We start from the raw sequence: 19,609 nt of genomic DNA, 5'->3' as shown, positions 1-19,609 counted from the left end.
CTAACAGCGACGGGTATGGTGCTTTAAAAAAAAAAAAAAAAAAATCCTATTTATTTTATTTTATTTTTTATTTTTAACACGGTTTTAAAAAAAAAAGACCCCAGACCCCTCTACTGCACTTCAAAGTATTTAAAACGCCAAAATTGTTCTTTTTAAATACTGACAGTGTTTTTAAATCAGTACCATTGGCAGCCGAGTAAATCGGAAGTGACATGGTGTTGTCGCTTCCGGGTTACATGATCCGAGACCTAATCAAAGTCAAATCCGGCTTCGTTCTGGACTCCAACCAACCGGCGGACGTGCTCCTGGTGGGATGGGAGACCCAGGCAGAGCCGCGGAAGGCAGCGGGGGGGGGTGTTGTGTCCTGCTCGCTGGGATAATGGCCGCATCGACTGTTATCTCCTGAAAGCCAACTGCTGGCTCTAAAAAACAGTACCGGGTTAATGCCTGCAGCTGCAGCGATCACTGAGGGTAAAGGTGATGGACTGGGTAAGCATGCCTCCAGACCTAAATCCTATTGAGCATCTGTGGGGCATCCTCAAATGGAAGGTGGAGGAGCGCAAGGTCTCTAACATCAACCAGCTCCGTGATGTCGTCATGGAGGAGTGGAAGAGAACTCCAGTGGCAACCTGTGAAGCTCTGGTGAACTCCATGCCCAAGAGGGTTAAGGCAGTGCTGGAAAATAATGGTGGCCACACAAAATTTTGACACTTTGGGCCCAATTTGGACATTTTCACTTAGGGGTGTACTCATTTTTGTTGCCAGCAGTTTAGACATTAATGGCTGTGTGTTGAGTTATTTTGAGGGGACAGCAAATTTACACTGTTATACAAGCTGTACACTCACTACTTTACATTGTAGCAATGTGTCATTTCTTCAGTGTTCTCACATGAAAAGATATAACAAAATGTTTACGAAAATGTGAGGGGTGTACTTACTTTTGTGAGATACTGTATATATTGCTGATGAGAAAAGGTATTTAGCAGTTTATATTTACTAAAATAATTGCATTTCCATGTTCTGTGTACTGTTAGGACCAGATATAGAGAATGCAGGCTCCTGGGTTTAGTAACACTTTAATATTAGATAAAATGGAAACATGCAGCAGAACACTGACTACAAGACAACAGGTTAGGTTGTGTAACACATATTTTATTGAATGCACAAATGCAGCTAACCCTATAAAAGAGAGGGGGGGGGGGTACCATATCCTCTGGTCTCTAGAGAGTGCAGCTGACACCGGTTCCCTTCAAGCCACAGTAGCCATCTGGGTTTTTGTGAAGATATTGCTGGTGATAATCCTCTGCATAATAAAACGCCGGAGCTGGATGGATCTCTGTGGTGATGGTGCCCAGGCTGACACGGTTCAGCTCCTGTAATTATAAAGCAGCTAGTTAATACATCTGTTCTGGAAACATTTATAAATCAGTGAATGCTTTTCTTTATAAGCCAGGGTACCATATTTCTAACATGAAGAAACAAGGTGCTTGCTACATTTAATGGACCTTTAATGCCGCCATCAACTTTGCTGAAAAACTGCAATGAACAATTTAAACTTTGGAAAGAATCGATACCAAGATATATAGATACAGTATATATATATATATATATATATATATATATATATATATATTATATATATTATTATATAGCGCCGGCAGTTTACGCAGCGCTTTAGAACTTGAGGGTAGACAGTACAAATACAATACATTTCAATACAGAAGGAATCAGAGGACCCTGCTCGTTAGAGCTTACAATCTAAGAGGGATGGTCAAGAGATACAAGAAGCACAGTTGTTAGGTGGATGCCAGATAGGTTTCTCTGAAGAGATGTGTTTTTAGGGATCGTCTGAAAGTAGTCAAAGTTGGAGATAGTCGGACAGATGGGGGTCGAGCATTCCAGAGGATGGGAGAAGCTCGGGAGAAGTCCTGGAGGCGAGCATGGGAAGTGGTTACAAGGGAGCTAGAGAGCAGGAGGTCCTGGGAGGAACGAAGAGAACGAGTTGGTCGGTATTTTGAGACCAGATTAGTGATGTAGCTGGGTGCCAAGTTATGGATGGCTTTGTAGGTTATGGTTAGTAGCTTGAATTTAATTCGTTGGTTGAGTATATATATATATATATATACACATTTTTCCTATATTGGTTGAACTAGATCAGCCTTTCTCAACCTTTTCAACACAGAGGAACCCTTGAAATAATTTTCAGGTCTCAGGGAACCCCTGCTAAAAATGACTGTATTTACAGCTCATGATACGTTAGTGTGATGGTCAGTGGGATGAATGCTCCTTACACTTGTGGACAGTGGAAGAATTACCTTCTTCCAGATAGCTAAAACAATCAATGGAGTCAGGGGAACTTATCTGAGAGGTTAGGAACCCCTACCCTAACAACTTCAGGAGAAACCCCAGGGTTCCACTGAACTCTGGTTGAGAAACCCTGGACTAGATGGTCTTTTTTCAGCCAGACTAACTATGTAACTTGTCTGGTTGTATTAAAATATCAGTGTTGCGCAAAAATAAATAAAGAAAAGTGCGCTGTTTTGTAATGCACCCAGGGCAACAGATGAAAGTGTCTGGATCCAACTTAAATAATGCATGATCATTTTAAAAACAAAATATTCTCAATTTATATTTTTTTTCAATTTATTTTTTTTTCAATTTATATATTTTTTTTTTTATTGTACCAAACTTTTAATAAAACTCACTGTTTTTAAAAAAAAAATATTCATCTCCTTGTGTGTAAAAAAGAAATAGGTCTAATACATGTAAAAATGTTTGATCACATGTAAATAAAGTGAAAAACTTCAAAAACCTCATGAAAATGTGCAAAATATTTATCTCATAACATAAAAAAATGAAAACCCACAATTTAGCTCGTGCTTACAAGCGTTTAAAATCTCACATTAAAATTCATAACAAACAGTTCATATTAATTGAAAAAAGTTCATAAAAATTGTATTGTAAAAATGTTTTCAAACAAATCAATAGTGCTCTTCTGCGAGTACCAGGTGCTCCGATCATACAAAGTGCTTTAGTGCTCCAAAGTGCTTGTAAATTGATATAGCCTCTTACCAGATCGACATGATCTCCACGTTATAAGAGATGAATATCACTTTTTGGTGTATCATATCCTTCAGCCACTAATATCAGTGTCAGCTGGAATCAGAGTTGTGACGTCATCACGCTCGGATCAGCTGACATGTTCCGCGACCGGCCTGTGATTTGGTTTTACTGCTAATCATAACTTTGGAGTTTGTAAGTGTAATTTTTTTTAAAAATATCTGTTTTTTAATGATATTGCGCAATGAGCCCTCTACTATTTTGTGCATAAAACCCCACTGTTACCTTTAGACAGCGTGGTGGGTAACAGGTGCCATGGTACGGGGACAGGAATGTTGATTGCTGTTAATAGAGTACCCGAGACTGGCATCATTCGGTGATGATATTAGTGGCTGAAGGATATGATACACCGAAAAGCGATATTGATCTCTTAGAACTTGAAGATCATGTCGATTTGGTAAGAGGCTATATCACTTTACAAGCACTATGGAGCACTGAAGCACTTTGTGTGATTGAAGCACCTGGCACTCGCATAAGAGCACTATAGATTCGTTTGAAAAATGTTTACGATACATTTTTTTAGAACTTTTTTCAATTAAAGCGGAGCTCCAGACTCCTTCAAAAAAAAATGTAAAGTCAGCGGCTACAAATATTGTAGCTGCTGACTTTTAATATAAGGACACTTACTTTTCCACGAATCCAGTGGTGTCTTCACCCAAGCTGATTTTTTTTTATCAGCTCTCAGGTGCTGCCTCCTCCAGCTTGGTTAAGGGAAACCGGCAGTGAAACCGCATTCTATACTGCACATGTGCGAAGCATGCTGCGCTTTGTGAATGGCCGGTGGCGGGAGAAGGAGGAGGGGGGGGACAAACTTTCAGCTGGGTTCCCTGTGGCAAACTCAGCTAGAATTGGGAGCGGGTACCTGTCAAAACCTGGTACCTGCTCCCCCCTAGAAAGATGCCAAATGTGCCGGGGGGGGGGGGGGGGAGACCAAGCGGCGCTTCCCCTTTTGGGTGGAACTCCGCTTTAATATGAACTTTGTGTTATGAATTTTTTTGTGAGGTTTTGATTATTTTAGTGCACAAGTAATATTGTGTTTTTCATTTTTTTATGTTATAGGATGATATTTTGCACATTTTCATGAAGTATTTGAAAATGTTCACTTTATTCATATGTGATCATTTATTTTTGCATGCATTAGACATATATCTTTTTTACACACCAGGAGATGAATATTTTGTTTTTTAAATGATCATGCACTATATAGGTTAGATCCAGACACTGTTATCTGTTGCCCTGGGTGCATTAGAAGACAGCGCACTTTTCTTTACTTCTGTTTGGCTTTAATCTTGTATTCAGGGTTGTCGAAGGTGCAGCAGTCTTAGTCTATTGCTATTTGTGCAAGGTTTATATTTTATATTAGTGTTGCACAACCTTGCTCACCCTTCAGGTATCTAGGAATAAATTGTAGGTAGTAGCCATGTTTCTATGTCCTAGTAGCAATTGCAGCTTGTAATATGTTTATGTAGCACCCTCCTAGGTAGGTGCTAGGAAAACCATAGGGGAGGCCCTGTCTGCATATCAGGGGGGCATGATTGTTCAGCTAGGCTGTCATGTGTTTCCAGGTGTGCCTGTTGAGCTTGGGGAGTCTCCCCACTATGTCCAATGAGGGCTCTTATTGGACAGTGGAGGAAACCTGACCAATAGCACACCAGGGCTTGTATCTATCCCAGAGGGCAGATTCTGCTGCAATGCATCCTGGGATGGGGTATAAGTCCGAGGGGAGCACATGACGGGGTGTCTTTGGCGAGAATCAGAGTCCCAGGAGGGGGGTGACGGCTGACGGTGAGGAAAGTGTCCTTAACGGTCGACCTAGAGGACAGAGGATTGAGCTGAGCTGCAGTGAGAGGGATCCAGTGTGCTGTGGACCAAGCGGAGCTGCTGGGCAGAGGTTTCCAGGAAAGCAGTACTGTAAACTGCCCAGGGGTCTGCCTAGGATAGGGGACCACTCCAGAAGGTCAGAGGGATCCGGGAGCCAGCTAACCAGTAGAGAGGGCTAAGAAAAGGGAGTGCCAGTATCTAAGCCCTGAAGATAAGTGTGTGAGAGAGGGTGCCTGTGCGGGCCCTGGAGCGTATAAGTGTTCAGCAGTGCAGCAGTGATAAAGTAGCTACCTCAGCAAGGAATGCCAAAGGGAGTTTCAACAAGGACTTTGAGTCACAAGGAGGTGATCGGAAGTCAGTTCAGTGTTAACAGGCAGCAGGCCAGCTTTAACCAGCGTTGACTGGCATCTAGCCAGCATCAAGTCTGCGCCAGTAAGCATTTTCAGTTGTCCCTTGCAAACTGTGCATTGTTGAGCCAAAGGAGTATCCAACTCATCCCTTCTCCCATCCAAGTTCTCAATAAATATAAAAACCCAAAGATACTGGACTGGTCATTGTCTCAGTGCTCACACTTGGAGAAACATGCTTAAATGTTCTGTTGTTGTTAGCGGTAACCCAGGCGGACCCCTATCCAGCAAAATGGCTGGGAATTCTGCTACATTTAATATTATTATAAAAGTAGGAGTCCATGCTGTGGCCTAATACAAATAGTTCTAAAAAGCTTCCACCTCCTAGTGGTGGGTTATAGCATGTATCCCATTCTGCAAAAGGTAAGCAGTGCTATGACTTGATCCTTGACTGCGAGAGGGTAACTCACATCAGGAATAAGAAACAGAGTGCACTGCTGCCAGATCAACAGGTATTCTTCTGTACTTGTGGGGCCTTTAAAGGATTAAACATGGGGAAATGTGTTTTGTTGCATTTATTTTTTTTTTGCCTTGACATACTCTTAAAATAAGATGACTATTGCTCCTGATGTAAAAAAAAAAATATGTGGCCATTAATCATACAGGCAAAAGCTGACTCTTTGCCTCTGCAATCTGTAGGCATGTATCTACTGTGCTCTAGGGTAGATTCACACTACGCCGGTTTCCAGGAGGCCATGTTTGTGCAGGCATGTATGTGAATGGGCTGCTGGAAAACGCTTTTCCAAGATTGCAGCCTTAAGGAAATCGCATAGTTCTATGAAGTTCTCAGCACAGGAAAACTGCGCTGCCATTTCCAGTGTGTGGGGGTGCAATTAAGAATTAATGTCACCCCCAGGCTTCTGCTAACGACAGCATGTTTTTGCTGCAGATGTGGGACAGCATGCGATTTACACTCAGTCCTACACCTGCAGAAGTGTGAACCTAGCCTAATGGTGAATCCAGCCCTGGTAGCAAGCCAACAGTGCCACCGTAATCACCATAAGAAGTTATGAGCAGTAGCATTGCCCAGTGAATAGCTGGAACCAGCAGTGATGTCCACTGCTGAACACCTCATTTACTTCTCCAACTTCCTAATAAAGAGGAAAAAAAAAAGAACAAAAACTTCAGGGGAAGGACACCAGACTGCACTGGGTCACTGGTCTGACACCACTGATTTAGACATATGTAAATAGAATTCAGGGAGCCCCCACTTTGGTTCCTGACCAACAGACCAAACTTGTTCTATGGAATGTATGAATGTAGATAGCACAGTGTTTACCTTTTGGAAGGTCTCCTTTGATAAAAGAGCTGCTTCTCTCTGTTGATCTCCATAGGTGAATATCACTGAGCGGTACTGACTGCCGACATCCTGGCCTTGCTTCATTCCTGCAGTGACAGATGGAGTGTCGTGTTAAGGAAACAATGATATTCTCATGGTAAAGCTTCTAAAAAAAAAACACTTAAAAAATCTTGTAGGGCTAACTCTGACAAATTACTGTCTGGTAATATAATCTACAACATTTTTGTAAATATATGTTATTATATCTTTTTATGTGACAACACTGAAGAAATGACACTTTGCTACAATATAAAGTAGTGAGTGTACAGCTTGTATAACAGTGTAAATTTGCTGTCCCCTCAAATTAACTCAACACAGCCATTAATGTTTAAACCGCTGGCAACAAAAGTGAGTACACCCCTGTCCATATTGTGCCCAATAAGCCATTTTCCCTCCCCGGTGTCATGTGACTTGTTAGTGTTACAAGGTCTCAGGTGTGAATGGGGAGCAGGTGTGTTAAATTTGGTGTTATCGCTCTCACTCTCTCATACTGGTCACTGGAAGTTTAACATGGCACCTCATGGCAAAGAGCTCTCTGAGGATCTGAAAAAAAGTATTGTTGCTCTACATAAAGATGGCCTAGGCTATAAGAAGATTGCCAAGACGCTGAAACTGAGCTGCAGCATGGTGGCCAAGACTAGTGGTTTAACGGGACAGACTCCACTCAGAACAGGCCTCCCATGGTCGACCAAAGCAGTTGAGTGCACTTGCTCAGTGTCATATCCAGAGGTTGTCTTTGGAAAATAGACGTATGAGTGCTGCCAGAATTGCTGCAGAGGTTGAAGGGGTGGGGGGTCAGCCTGTCAGTGCTCAGACCATACGCTGCACACTGCATCAAATTGGTCTGCATGGCTGTTGTCCCAGAAGGAAGCCTCTTCTAAAGATGATGCACAAGAAAGCCCGCATTTTGCTGAAGACAAGCAGACTAAGGACATGGATTACTGGAACCATGTGTTGGGGTCTGACGAGACCAAGATAAACTTATTTGGTTCAGATGGTGTCAAGCGTATGTGGCGGCAACCAGGTGAGGAGTACAAAGACAAGTGTGTCTTGCCTACAGTCAAGTATAGTGGTGGGAGTGTTGTGGTCTGGGGCTGCATGAGTGCTGCCGACACTGGGGAGCTACAGGTCACTGAGGGAACCATGAATGCCAACATGAACTGTGACATACTGAGGCAGAGGATGATCTGCTCCCTTCGGAGACTGGGCCACAGGGCAGTATTCCAACATGATAACAACCCCAAACACACCTCCAAGATGACCACTGCTTTGCTAAAGAAGCTGAGGGTAAAGGTGATGAACTGGCCAAGCATGTCTCCAGACCTAAACCCTATTTAGCATCTGTGGGCCATCCTCAAACGGAAGGTGGAGGAGCGCAAGGTCTCTAACATCCACCAGCTCTGTGATGTCATCATGGAGGAGTGGAAGAGGACTCCAGTGGCAACCTGTGAAGCTCTGGTGAACTCCATGCCCAAGAGGGTTAAGATAGTGCTGGAAAATAATGGTGGCCACACACAATTTTGACACTTTGGACCCAATTTGGACATTTTCACTTAGCGGTGTACTCACTTTTGTTGCCAGCGGTTTAGGCATCAATGGCTTTGTGTTAAGTTATTTTGAGGGGACAGCAAATTTACACTGTTATACAAGCTGTACACTCACTACTTTACATTGTAGCAAAGTGTAATTTCTTCAGTCTTGTCATATGAAAAGATATAATAACATATTTACAAAAATGTGAGGGGTTTACTCACTTTTGTGATATACTGTACTAAATTTAATTCAAGTGGTAAAAACATGGAATTATGAAGCATCAAGAATAATGTCTATGAAGGCTTTCAGTCATTTACATCTTTGGCTGTCTAGTGGGAGTAAATTAGGCACAATTGGATCCAAAGTACAAAATATTATTCTGCAATTTACCAGTCCTATAGATGTGGTGTCTGCATTGTTTTTCATTTTCAGGCTGAGAACATTTTCTACAAGTATGAAAATATACCTGTTGATCCTGCCAGAAATCTTGTGTCTAGTTGTTATTTCTGTAATGCTAAAACCTTTCTGTCCTAGGTTGATAGCACTGATCCACAGATACAGAACATTAAGTGCCGGTTCACACTGAAGCGGCACGACCTCGGGGGCGACCTGTGAAGTCGCGTGCACCGCGACGCACCGTGACTTCGGCGCGACTTGCACGGACTTCATATAATGAATGTCTATGCAAGTCGCTCCAGGTCGCCCCAAAGTAGTACAGGAACCTTTTTCTAAGTCGGAGCGACTTGTGTCACTCCTATTAGAACGGTTCCTGTAGCACACAATGGACCGCGACGGACCGCGACTTGTCAGGCTGTCAAGTCGCCTGACAAGTCGCGGTAGTGTAAATGGACACTGAGTCAGCATTGCTACCCATAAGACAGGAAGTGCGATCAATCAACTTGGTACATTTAGCCTGCCCATTAACAGTTCGAATAACGGCCAGTTCAGCAGGCAATTCAAACCATGTATGGCCGGTCTAGGGAGGGGTAAGCTGCAATATAATCCATTTTCATTACTGAGTTCAGGTACGCTTTAATGATTATTCATAAAAAAGAAAAAAAGCCAATTGACTGTGGGTGAAATGCTTTTAAGAACAATCAGCAAGTTCCGTCGTGTTTTCCTTCCATTGATTTTATAATTAAAAGCACTGATTAAAAAAAAAAAGGTGAGGCTGTAATATGTTTGTCCAATTTTACCGTCTTAGATCTAATAAAAACATTTCTAATGTCGACTTTTGTGCTCTTTTCTGATTTCCTGCAGGTCGATAATTCTTATAATGGTTTTGAGTGATTTTATTTTAGGTAGAACGAAAAGCTCAACTTTTTCATTTTGAATACAGTAAGAAGGGTATTAACCGTTACTATCTGTGTCCTTTGGAGAAATTTCCCTTTATTGCTTGTCCATAGCCAAAAAAGCAAGTGAGAAGAAATCCCTTCAAAGTGTTGGAATCCCTCCTTGTCAACAGGGTCATCAGAACTAACGTTCCCATTGGGAGGTATCCCCTCTCCTCCTGTTCTGGTGACAACCCAAAATGTGGACATTTCTTTCACTTTCACCCTTGGGGTATAATGGTAAAAAGGACAAATAGAGAGGGTGAATCTCCCTAACGGGGACACAGGCATCAGCAAAAACTGACAGGTGTTCTAATCCCTCTCCCCTCTATCCAGAAAAAAAGTTTTGCCTTTTGTTATACTTTAAGTATATACCTGGATATTATAAATTCTTAACATTATTTAAAATCTTTTTAAACAAACATTACTGTGTAATAATTATTATTATTACTATGACACACTATTTTCAAAACCTGCTGGGCTTGCAAGAAAGCCCAGCACTGCTTGCGTAAAACATTACCAGTTAGAGGAAGAGAGCCCGCCTTCTATTAACCATTTTAGCCCCGCCTCACGTAGATTTACTGCTGCACTCTGTCGCTTACAGGCAAAGCATCGTAGACCTACATCACTCGCCCACGAGACTTTTGTGGGGCGAGCGCACGCCGCGCTTCTGCCCCCGCTCGTTCCCTGGGGAGCCAGCGCGTGTGACCAGCGGCTCCGATGGCCGCTGGCCACTCACGATCTCCCGCAGGAGAGGGAGAAACACAGCCGTCTGTCATTCTCCCTGAAGTAAGCACAGAGGCTATGCGATCCTGCCAGGGGCGTAACTACAGGGGTTGCAATCGCTACCGGGCCCCATGCTCCAGGGGGCCCGGTAGCAAACCAGTGGGTGAACTTCCAGGATCGCAAAGGTCACACTTGCGACCGGACCCTGGCATTGCACCACTGTGGGGAGGCCCCAAGATTGCAGGAAGGGGGCCCACAAGATTGCAGGAAGGGGGCCCACTGCAGAACCTGCTGCGGGACCGTAATAAAAGGCCATGCAACGAGTGTAAAGAGCTCCAGGATTAGTGGGAAGAGCCCTGGGCTTGAAGGTAAGGGCCCCGGCCAGGGGTCTGGGGGGCCCTTCATGGTTTCTTGCATCAGGGCCCTGAAGGTTCTAGTTATGCCTCTGGATCCTGCTATATAGGATCGCATGTCTCTGTGGTTACTTCACTAGCCACGCCCCCTGACAGTTAGAATCACGCCCCTAGGGACACACTTAACCCCTTGATCACCAATAAAGTTAACCCCTTCCCTGCCGGTGTCATTTTTACAGTAACAGTGCATATTTATAGCACTGATTACTGTAGTAATGTCACTGGTACCCCCAAAAGTGTCAAAAATGTCAGTCAGGGGTCCGATCTGTCTGCTGCAATGTCGCAGTCCCGCAAAAAAAAAAATCGCAGATCGCTGCCATTACTAGTTAAAAAAAAAAAAAAAACAATAAAAATGACATGAATCTTTCCAGTAGTTAGTAAACTGAATAACTTTTGCGCAAACCAATCAAAATGATTGCGATTTTTTTTTTACCAAAAATATGTAGCAGAAAACAAATTGGCCTAAAATGTTAAAACATTTTGGATTTTTACATTTTTTCTTTTTGAGAATTTCATATAAAAAAATGTGAAAAATATTGTTATTTTTTCAAAATTGTCACTCTTTTTTTGTTTATAGCGCAAAAAAAAAAAGGAGCAGGTGATCAATACCACCAAAAGAAAGTTCTGTTTGTGGGAAAAAAAGGACGTCAATTTCATTTGGGTACAGCGTCGCACGACCGCGCAATTGTCCGTTAAAGTTACGCAGTGCCGAATCCCAAAATAGGGCCTGGTCATTGAGCAGCCAAATCCTCCGGGGCTAAAGTGGTTAAGGTCTATTTTAACACAAGAGCTGCAAAGAGGCTGCTTCTATTTCTACATATAGCTCTCTCTGCTGGCTGCAAATGGTAAAAAAATGTTTTTTTGTTTTGTTTTTTTTTTTTGTTTTTTTCATTTTTCTAGTTTTGAACATAATGATAAAAAAATGACTTGAAAATGTTTATTTATTGAAAGTTTCCTATGAAGAGATACTTCACGGATGACCACCCGATTTTAAATACACATGAACAAGCAATGTACCTTCAGTTGGGTTATGGTTCTCCCAGAATAACTTCAGTAAATCTGTGTAAGTTATAACTTTAGGGTCAAATACAATCCGGACAACCTCGACATGTGCAGTGAGACCTTGGGAGAAAAGCAAAAGTATGTTAATTCTTTGTGCATTGGTTCTTGGTAATATTTTTGACTTCTAACAAACATGTACTGATAAAAATAAGGGGGATGCCCATTTTTAAACTCTACTAGCTTGGCTGACTCTGGCCTTAGTATTTTCTGTGTTAAATGCCTGAACTAATCATTCAGTTTTCAAAACTGGAGAGTTTCAGGCACGGACTTTAATTTCCGAAAACACTAGATCAGGGGTCTCCCAACATCAAAAACAAAGGGCCAGTTTACTGTCCTTCAGACTTGGGGGGGCCAAACTATGGCCAGTGGGAGAAGAAAATCTCCTGGCATCTGTGGGAATAAACAGTGCATTAGGGGGAGGAATAGTGCCCCATTGTTGGTGTCAGTGGGAGGAATAGTGCCACATTATTGGTGTCAGTGGGAGGGATAGTGCCCCATCATTGGTATCAGTGGGAGGAATAGTGCCCCATCATTGGTATCAGTGGCAGGAATGGTGCCCCATGATTGGTGTCAGTGGGAGGAATAGTGCCCCATTGTTGGTGTCAGTGGGAGGAATAGTACCCCATCTTTGGTGTCAATGGGAGGAATAGTACCCCATCTTTGGTGTCAGTGGGAGGAATTGTGCCCCATCATTGGCGTCAGTGGGAGGAATAGTGCCACATTATTGGTGTCAGTAGGAGGGATAGTGCCCCATCATTGGAGTCAGTGGGAGGAATAGTGCCACATTATTGGTGTCAGTAGGAGGAATAGTGCCCCATCATTGGAGTCAGTGGGAGGAATAGTGCCACATTATTGGTGTCAGTGGGAGGGATAGTGCCCCATCATTGGTATCAATGGCAGGAATGATGCCCCATTATTGGAGTCGGTGGAAGGAATAGTGCCCCATTGTTGATGTCAGTAACAGGAAGCATCGTGAATAATGTCTCTGACGGCTTTCAGTCATTTACATCTTGGGCTGTCTAGTGGGAGTAAATGAAACACAATTGGATCCAAAGTACATCTAAACTAAAAAAAAAATAATAATATATTGCAAGTTACCAGTCCTTAGATGTGGTGTCTGCATTGTTTTTCATTTTCAGGATGAGAACATTTTCTACAAGTATGAAAATTTGGAGATCACAGCACCAGATCAACTTCAGAAGAGAAGTTGCTGCACTCAGTCCTGTTAGTTCAGCAGTGACCGGCGGAATTTCAATCCATGTATGAGCTAGCTGGTTGTACACAGCTTGATCTATTGAGCAATTTGTGTACAACCAGCCTGTTAGGTTTTTCCCAAATTATCAGGGCCGGTGACTATTGCCAGCAACACTGATCATTGTATTCTGACTGCAGGGAAGGCGCCCTGCTGGCAAAATACAATAGCTCAGCGGGAGTGATTCTGCTACCCATATGGAATGTGTGGATGGGAGAATTTGTTCATATTTTTGGTAAAAAAAAAAAAAAGATCATGTATGGCTCGCCTAAGTCTTACTCATAGAAAAGGAATATTCTATTATTCACAGGCATATACACCATGTGTCTACTATACAATACATGGAACGTTGAAAAATGTATACAAAGTAAGGATGAAAGGAACAATAAAAAAATGTAAGGCAAACTCTGATAACCTCAATTTCACTGGCTGCATGATTGTTTCAGATCTGTGGCCATCAAAGCAGTGAAGATAAGGGAGAGTTGGATTTTCAAGTAGCGGCTATAAAAGGAGTACATACTGTACACAGGTACTTAATCCATATTCTTTGTGGGACATAACAAAGCATTTGATTGATAAACTTGTATAAATAACCCAATTATCAATCGTGGGTATAATGGCCTTCTAAAGTATATGTAAACCCTAACCGTGAACTTCTGTTTATTTGCTCCAATTTGGTCTGTTAAATATAAAAACATTTTTTATTCATCTTGTGAGAAATCCAGTGCTGTCCTGTTCACTCTACAGCCTTGGCGATTAACCTGCAGCTTGGGGGCCGCTTTCAGCCCCTGCAGGCTCTAGGGATCTTTGCAGAAAGTAATCAGTGTTTCCCTTACCTTACCTAGATGCTTGCTTAGGCCAGTGAAGGAAAAATATAGAGGGATCACACTATTGCAGGGGTGGGGATCATACCGCCGTATGCGGCCCGCAAAATAATCTCGTCCGGTCCCCGTGCAGCTGAGTCTGTGTCTCTCAACTGAGCTGTCAGAACGGAGCCGATGTTTCCTGTATAGTTCCAGCTCCGTTCTGACAGTCTGAGTGAGTCACAGGCGGAGTGATATCAAATGCACTCCGCCTGTGACCAATACAGGAAGCATCGCCTCTTACCCCAGCGCCACGCCGCTGCTAGCCAGCATTTCCCACCAGCAGTACCAGCCAGAGCCAGCAGTACCCACAACAGTACCAGCCAGAGCCAGCAGTACCCACAGCAGTACCCACAGCAGTACCAGCCACAGCCAACAGTACCAGCCAGAGCCAACAGTACCCACAGCAGTACCAGCCAAAGCCAGCAGTACCAGCCAGGGCCAGCAATACCCACAGCAGTATGTAATGTTCTGGTACCTTTGGGTACCCTAATTACTCTTTCATAAGTGTATGCGCCCCACCATTCTCTTTTGGTAAGGTGCACATACACCTTTAAGACTGATGCTGTCATCACTGAGCGCCGGACTGGATGGCTATTTAGATCGCCGGCTATCACTCACATGTGTTCGTTCAAACTGCTTTGTGCCTTGATGCTAACCTGTCTTGAAGCTCTCATGCTTGCAAGCATACCTCGCTGTCGGAACCACGCTGCGCTGATCCCTGTATCCCGCTACCGGATCATCCGCTCTTGCCGAACCTCTCCTCTGCTACATTGCTATTAGTGATAAGTACCCCACAGGGGAAACCTCTATAACCTTTATACTAAAGCTTACACTATCTAGCTCTGCATACTAAGGACTATTACTACATCTGCATTATCTAAGATTGCTAGCTCTTGAGCCTACTACCACCTGTTCTTGCACTGGGTTGATCTCTCTTGTATGTCCACCTGCTACTCTGTCATCTGCTACCATACATGATTGCTAAACCTATCTGCATCCCATCTGCTACTATCTTACTTTCAAGAACATTTCCTTTCAAGTGTCTGTCATCTACCATCTCTACCCAACCTGTCTCTTCAGCCTATCATCACTGTGTTACTATATACATAAGTCACTCTAGGAAACATCTTATTGAGTGTGTGTATTTACTTGCTGAATTGAGATCATCCACACATAATGAGTCATTGAGAGTTGGGATTGGTGTCTCAGCGTTTCTCTACATGACTACTGAAGTGGAATATTTCTGCAGCTGAAAATCCACATCATACATAAAACGCAGGAGCGTTACACAGTACCAGCCAGAGCCAGCAGTACCAGCCAGAGCCGCAAGTACCCACAGCAGTACCAGCCAGAGCCAGCAGTACCCACAGCAGTACCAGCCAGAGCCAGCAGTACCAGCCAGCAGTACCAGCCTGAGCCAGCAGTACCCACAGTAGTACCAGACAGCAGTACCTGCCTGAGCGAGCAGTACCCACAGCAGTACCCACAGCAGTGCCAGCCTGAGCCAGCAGTACCCACAGCAGTACCAGCCTGAGCCAGCAGCACCCACAGCAGTACCAGCCGGCAGTACCAGCCTGAGCCAGCAGAACCCACAGCAGTACCAGCTAGCAGTACCAGCCTGAGCCAGTAGTACCCACAGCAGTACCAGCCAGCAGTACCAGCCTGAGCCAGCAGTAAACACAGCATTACCAGCCAGCAGTACCCAAAGCACAGTGCCAGCCTGAACCAGCAAGCAGTACCTACAGTACCAGCCAGCAGTACCAGCCTGAGCCAGCAGTTTCCATAGCAGTACTAGCCAGCAGTACCCACAACAGTACCAGCCAGCAGTATTAGCCTGAGCCAGCAGTATCCACAGCAGTACCAGCCTGAGCCAGCAGTACCCACAGCAGTACCAGCCAGAAGTACCAGCCAGAAGTACCCACAGCAGTGCAAGCCAGCAGTATTAGCCTGAGCCAGCAGTAATTGCCAGCAGTACCCACAGCAGTACAAGCCAGCAGTACCTACAGCACAGTACCAGCCAGCAGTACCAGCCTGAGCCAGCAATACCCACAGCAGTACCAGCCAGCAGTACCAGCCTGAGCCAGCAGTACCAGCCAGTAGTACCCACAGCAGTACCAGCCTTAGCCAGCAGAACCCACAGCAGTACCAGCCAGCAATACCCACAGCAGTACCAGCCTGAGCCAGCAGTACCCACAGCAGTACCAGCCTGAGCCAGCAATACCAGCCAACAGTACCCACAGCAGTACCAGCCAGCAGTACCAACAGCACATAACAGTATCAGCTAGCAGTACCAGCCAGAGCCAGCAGTACCCACAGCAGTACCAGCCAGCTGTACCTACCAGCAATTCTTTTCAAAACTTACCACCGCAAAGTGTTGACTGCGCTGCAGACTGACCGACGCAAACCTGGAAAACCAGTTGCAAGTAGCACCATCATTAATACCAGCTAAGATCACACACCTCACCAAAGAGAAGCAGTTCCAGCCATCACATTAGGGGTGAGTTAATTAAAGGTTTGACCAAATATAACAGGCACATTTTTAAGTTGACAATTTTGTACGGCCCCTGAATTATGTTATAAATATCCAAATATATATCTGCCCTTGGCAGAAAAAAGGTTCCCCACCCCTGCACTATTGCATTGCAGTAACATGCATGGTGCCACAGTATTCACACATTAGTGCGTTTCAGTGTCATTCATGGCACTAAGGCAATGCACCTGCACTGAAACACGTCGACACATGGCATTGAACTACAATGCCTTACTGTGTGTCATGTTCCCAAAAAGGATTGGGTGCAGTTTTGGCCACACTGAGCTGAGTTGGCAGTCTGTTCAAAACTTGTGAGAACACTTCTCCTCCATAAGTTGACACTCTATAGTAGGAAGTGTGTTACTGGCAGGAATATCAGGTAAAAGTAGGCAGCACAGTGATTTAGTGATTATCACTTCTGCCTTTTAGCACTGGGGTCATCAGAGTGAATCCCAGCCAAGACACTGTCTGCTCTGCATGGAGTTTGCACGATAACCTACGCTTGCATGGGTTTCCTTCAGGTATTCCAGTTTCCTCCCACACCTGCTAGTAGGTTAATCCTGTCTAAATTGTCACTGGTATTTTTTATGGATGCATGTGAAATAGGGATCTTAGATTGTCCTTGAGGTCAAAGATTGAGATGAACTTAAAGTAGAACTATGGGCAAAACTTTTTTTTTCATTTTGGATAGAGTAAGTGAGGGCTATAATATAGATTTTTTTTTCACCATATGTGTGCCAATGGGGAAATTTCCCTGCACTTCCTGTCTCATAGCCAAACAGGAAGTGAGAGGAAATCCCTGCAAATATAAGGAATCGGTTGGGAAGTCAGGGACCTCCCTGGTCCCTAATGGAAGATCTCCCCTCTATTACTTTTCTGGAGACAGCCCAAAAATTGAGGTTTCTTTTACTTACATTTTCAATGATAATGGTAAACAGGACAAATAGAGAGGGCGAATCTCCTAAACGAGGGCACAGATAGCAATAAAAACTGAAGTGTTCTAATCCATCCCCACTCTATCCAAAACTTTAAGCCTAGTACACATGGGCCGAATGTTGGCTGGCATCGGACAGTTCAATAGAAACCAGCCTGACATTTGGCCAGTGTGTGCGGCAGCCAATCCGGCAGAAGCTGTTCGGGTGACTTCTGTAGAAGCCTTGTGACCGAAAATGGTCTGCCAATTGGCTCCCGAGCAGCATGGCTGAGAGCTCTGACTGGAGTGTTCTTGCGGAGGGGCCGTCCCCCTTTCAGAACACAATAGCTCAGCAGGGAAGATCAGGGTACTAACATCAGATTGTTAGTACAGCGGCTCCGACCTGAACTGTCAGGGGTTTTTTTTGTTTTTTTTTTATGCAATCCACTGGCTTGAACCAAAAAAATATATATATTGTGTATAAGGCTTTACAGTATGTTAAGCAGTGTGAAAATAGTCAGTGCTATATAAAGTACCTGTAATAAAAAAAAAAAAAACAACAATGCAGCCACCATAACTAAGAATGGATAGATACACTTTATTATATGTAACACTAGGTGGGTAAACACCTTACTAATACTGTATGTCTGACTTCATGATTGGTTTTAGCATCCAAAATAAAAAGAGTCCAGTTCTTCCTCTCTTTTATAGAGATCAGATGAAGTCAGAGCAAATGCAAGTCCTAGGCTGCCCTCTGGTGATGTATTTGTGACATACAACTGGTAACCATTTAAATTGCTTTTGAATTCCTAGCCAAAATGTAATCTTTAAAGCTGGCCATACATGGTTCAGTCTTTTTCATTCAGCCAACCTCCCCGCTGTCTCATTGTAATTTGACAGCAGGACTCCCCCACAATCAGAATACATTGATCAGTGCTGCTGCACCCATCGGCTGCATGCACTGATTGATTGGAAATTTTCCAACAAGCCAGTTCATAGGAATAGTCATAGATGGATGGAAATTATATGTTAAGATGTATTTTTTTAAGCCCAATTTAAAGCTTAACTTTGGTATTTTTCTTATTTTTTTTTTTCTTTTCAGCACAAGGGATGGTACTTACATTTAATGAGAATTGTTCCCTGTGCTGGATGTTCTAGTTGAAATCTTTCGTCCTCTGCCTGAATTTTTAATTGATGGAAGCTATAGTACAGCTTCTATGAATGGAGGAGGGGGGCAGAAAGGGTGGGCACAGTCCTCACTTTTAACCACTTAAGGACCAACCCTTTTTTTGACACATGTTTGTTTACAAGTTAAAATCAGTATTTTCTCTAGAAAATTACTTAGAACCCCCAAACATTTTATATATATATATATATATATATATTTTTTTTATTATATATATATATATATATATATAAAATGGTTGGGGGTTCTAAGTAATTTTCTAGAGAAAATACTGATTTTAACTTGTAAACAAACATTATATATAGATATGTAGATATATATATATATATATGTATATATATATATATATATATATATATATATATATATATATATAAATATATATATATATATTTAGCAAAGACTCTGGAGAATAAAATGGCGGTCATTGCAATATTTTTTGTCACGCGGTATTTGCGTAGCGGTCTTTCAAACACAATTTTGGGGAAAAAATAAATTTCACTGCATTTAACAAAAACTAAACAGTAAAGTTAGCCCAATTTTTTGTATATTGTGAAAGATGATGTCCCACCGAATAAATAGATACTCAACATGTTACAGTTTAAAATTGCGCACACTTGTAGAATGGCGACAAATTTTTTTGGTTGAAAATGTAATCTTTATTTGCATAAAAGATATACAAAAAACAATACTTTTGTCGGGGTACATTCTCCCCTGTACTGCGACGCAGCGCATAAATATGTGAATAAATAAATCCGCGCTAAGGATATCAAGGGATTAGTACAGTATGTGCACAAATAAGCTGCAGCCTCCCTTAAACTATAGCCAAAGGCTATAAAGATAGATAAATAAAATGGAAGGTGATGGCGCTGCTTATTTTATAAAGTGCAAATAAATATAAGATGTTTAAATATAAATATGATTGAGGAATAAGAAAATAGATAAAAGATGTGGAGGTAAAAAAACCAATAACCAAGTAAAAAGATCAAACGTATGGTGTTATAAGGGATATAAAATAATCTAAAAATATTTTAAAGGTATATAAGAGAAACAACCACCAGAGGGCGTAATAAATTGCAAGATATGACAATAAATATGCTTGTGTATATG

At 42.8% G+C, this 19,609-nt stretch overlaps 1 protein-coding gene across 1 annotated transcript in view; it reads right to left on the bottom strand.

Moving 5' to 3' along the window:
* Positions 1 to 1,131: 1,131 nt before the first annotated feature.
* Positions 1,132 to 19,609, bottom strand: part of LOC309548575 (peptide methionine sulfoxide reductase MsrA-like) — a 41,996-nt gene continuing 23,518 nt past the window's right edge. Inside the window, exons 4-6 of the mRNA XM_082248549.1 lie at positions 11,708 to 11,812; positions 6,628 to 6,734; positions 1,132 to 1,373 (exon numbers count right to left, since the gene is read on the bottom strand). Of these exons, the coding sequence (XP_082104675.1) occupies positions 1,221 to 1,373; positions 6,628 to 6,734; positions 11,708 to 11,812 (365 nt within the window). The 3' untranslated portion in view covers positions 1,132 to 1,220. The remainder of the gene's footprint in view (positions 1,374 to 6,627; positions 6,735 to 11,707; positions 11,813 to 19,609) is intronic.

The sequence above is a fragment of the Pelophylax lessonae genome (assembly GCF_965119305.1).
Source record: "Pelophylax lessonae genome assembly, chromosome: 2".
Lineage (NCBI taxonomy): Eukaryota > Metazoa > Chordata > Amphibia > Anura > Ranidae > Pelophylax > Pelophylax lessonae.
This window is presented reverse-complemented; position numbering and strand designations above follow the sequence as displayed.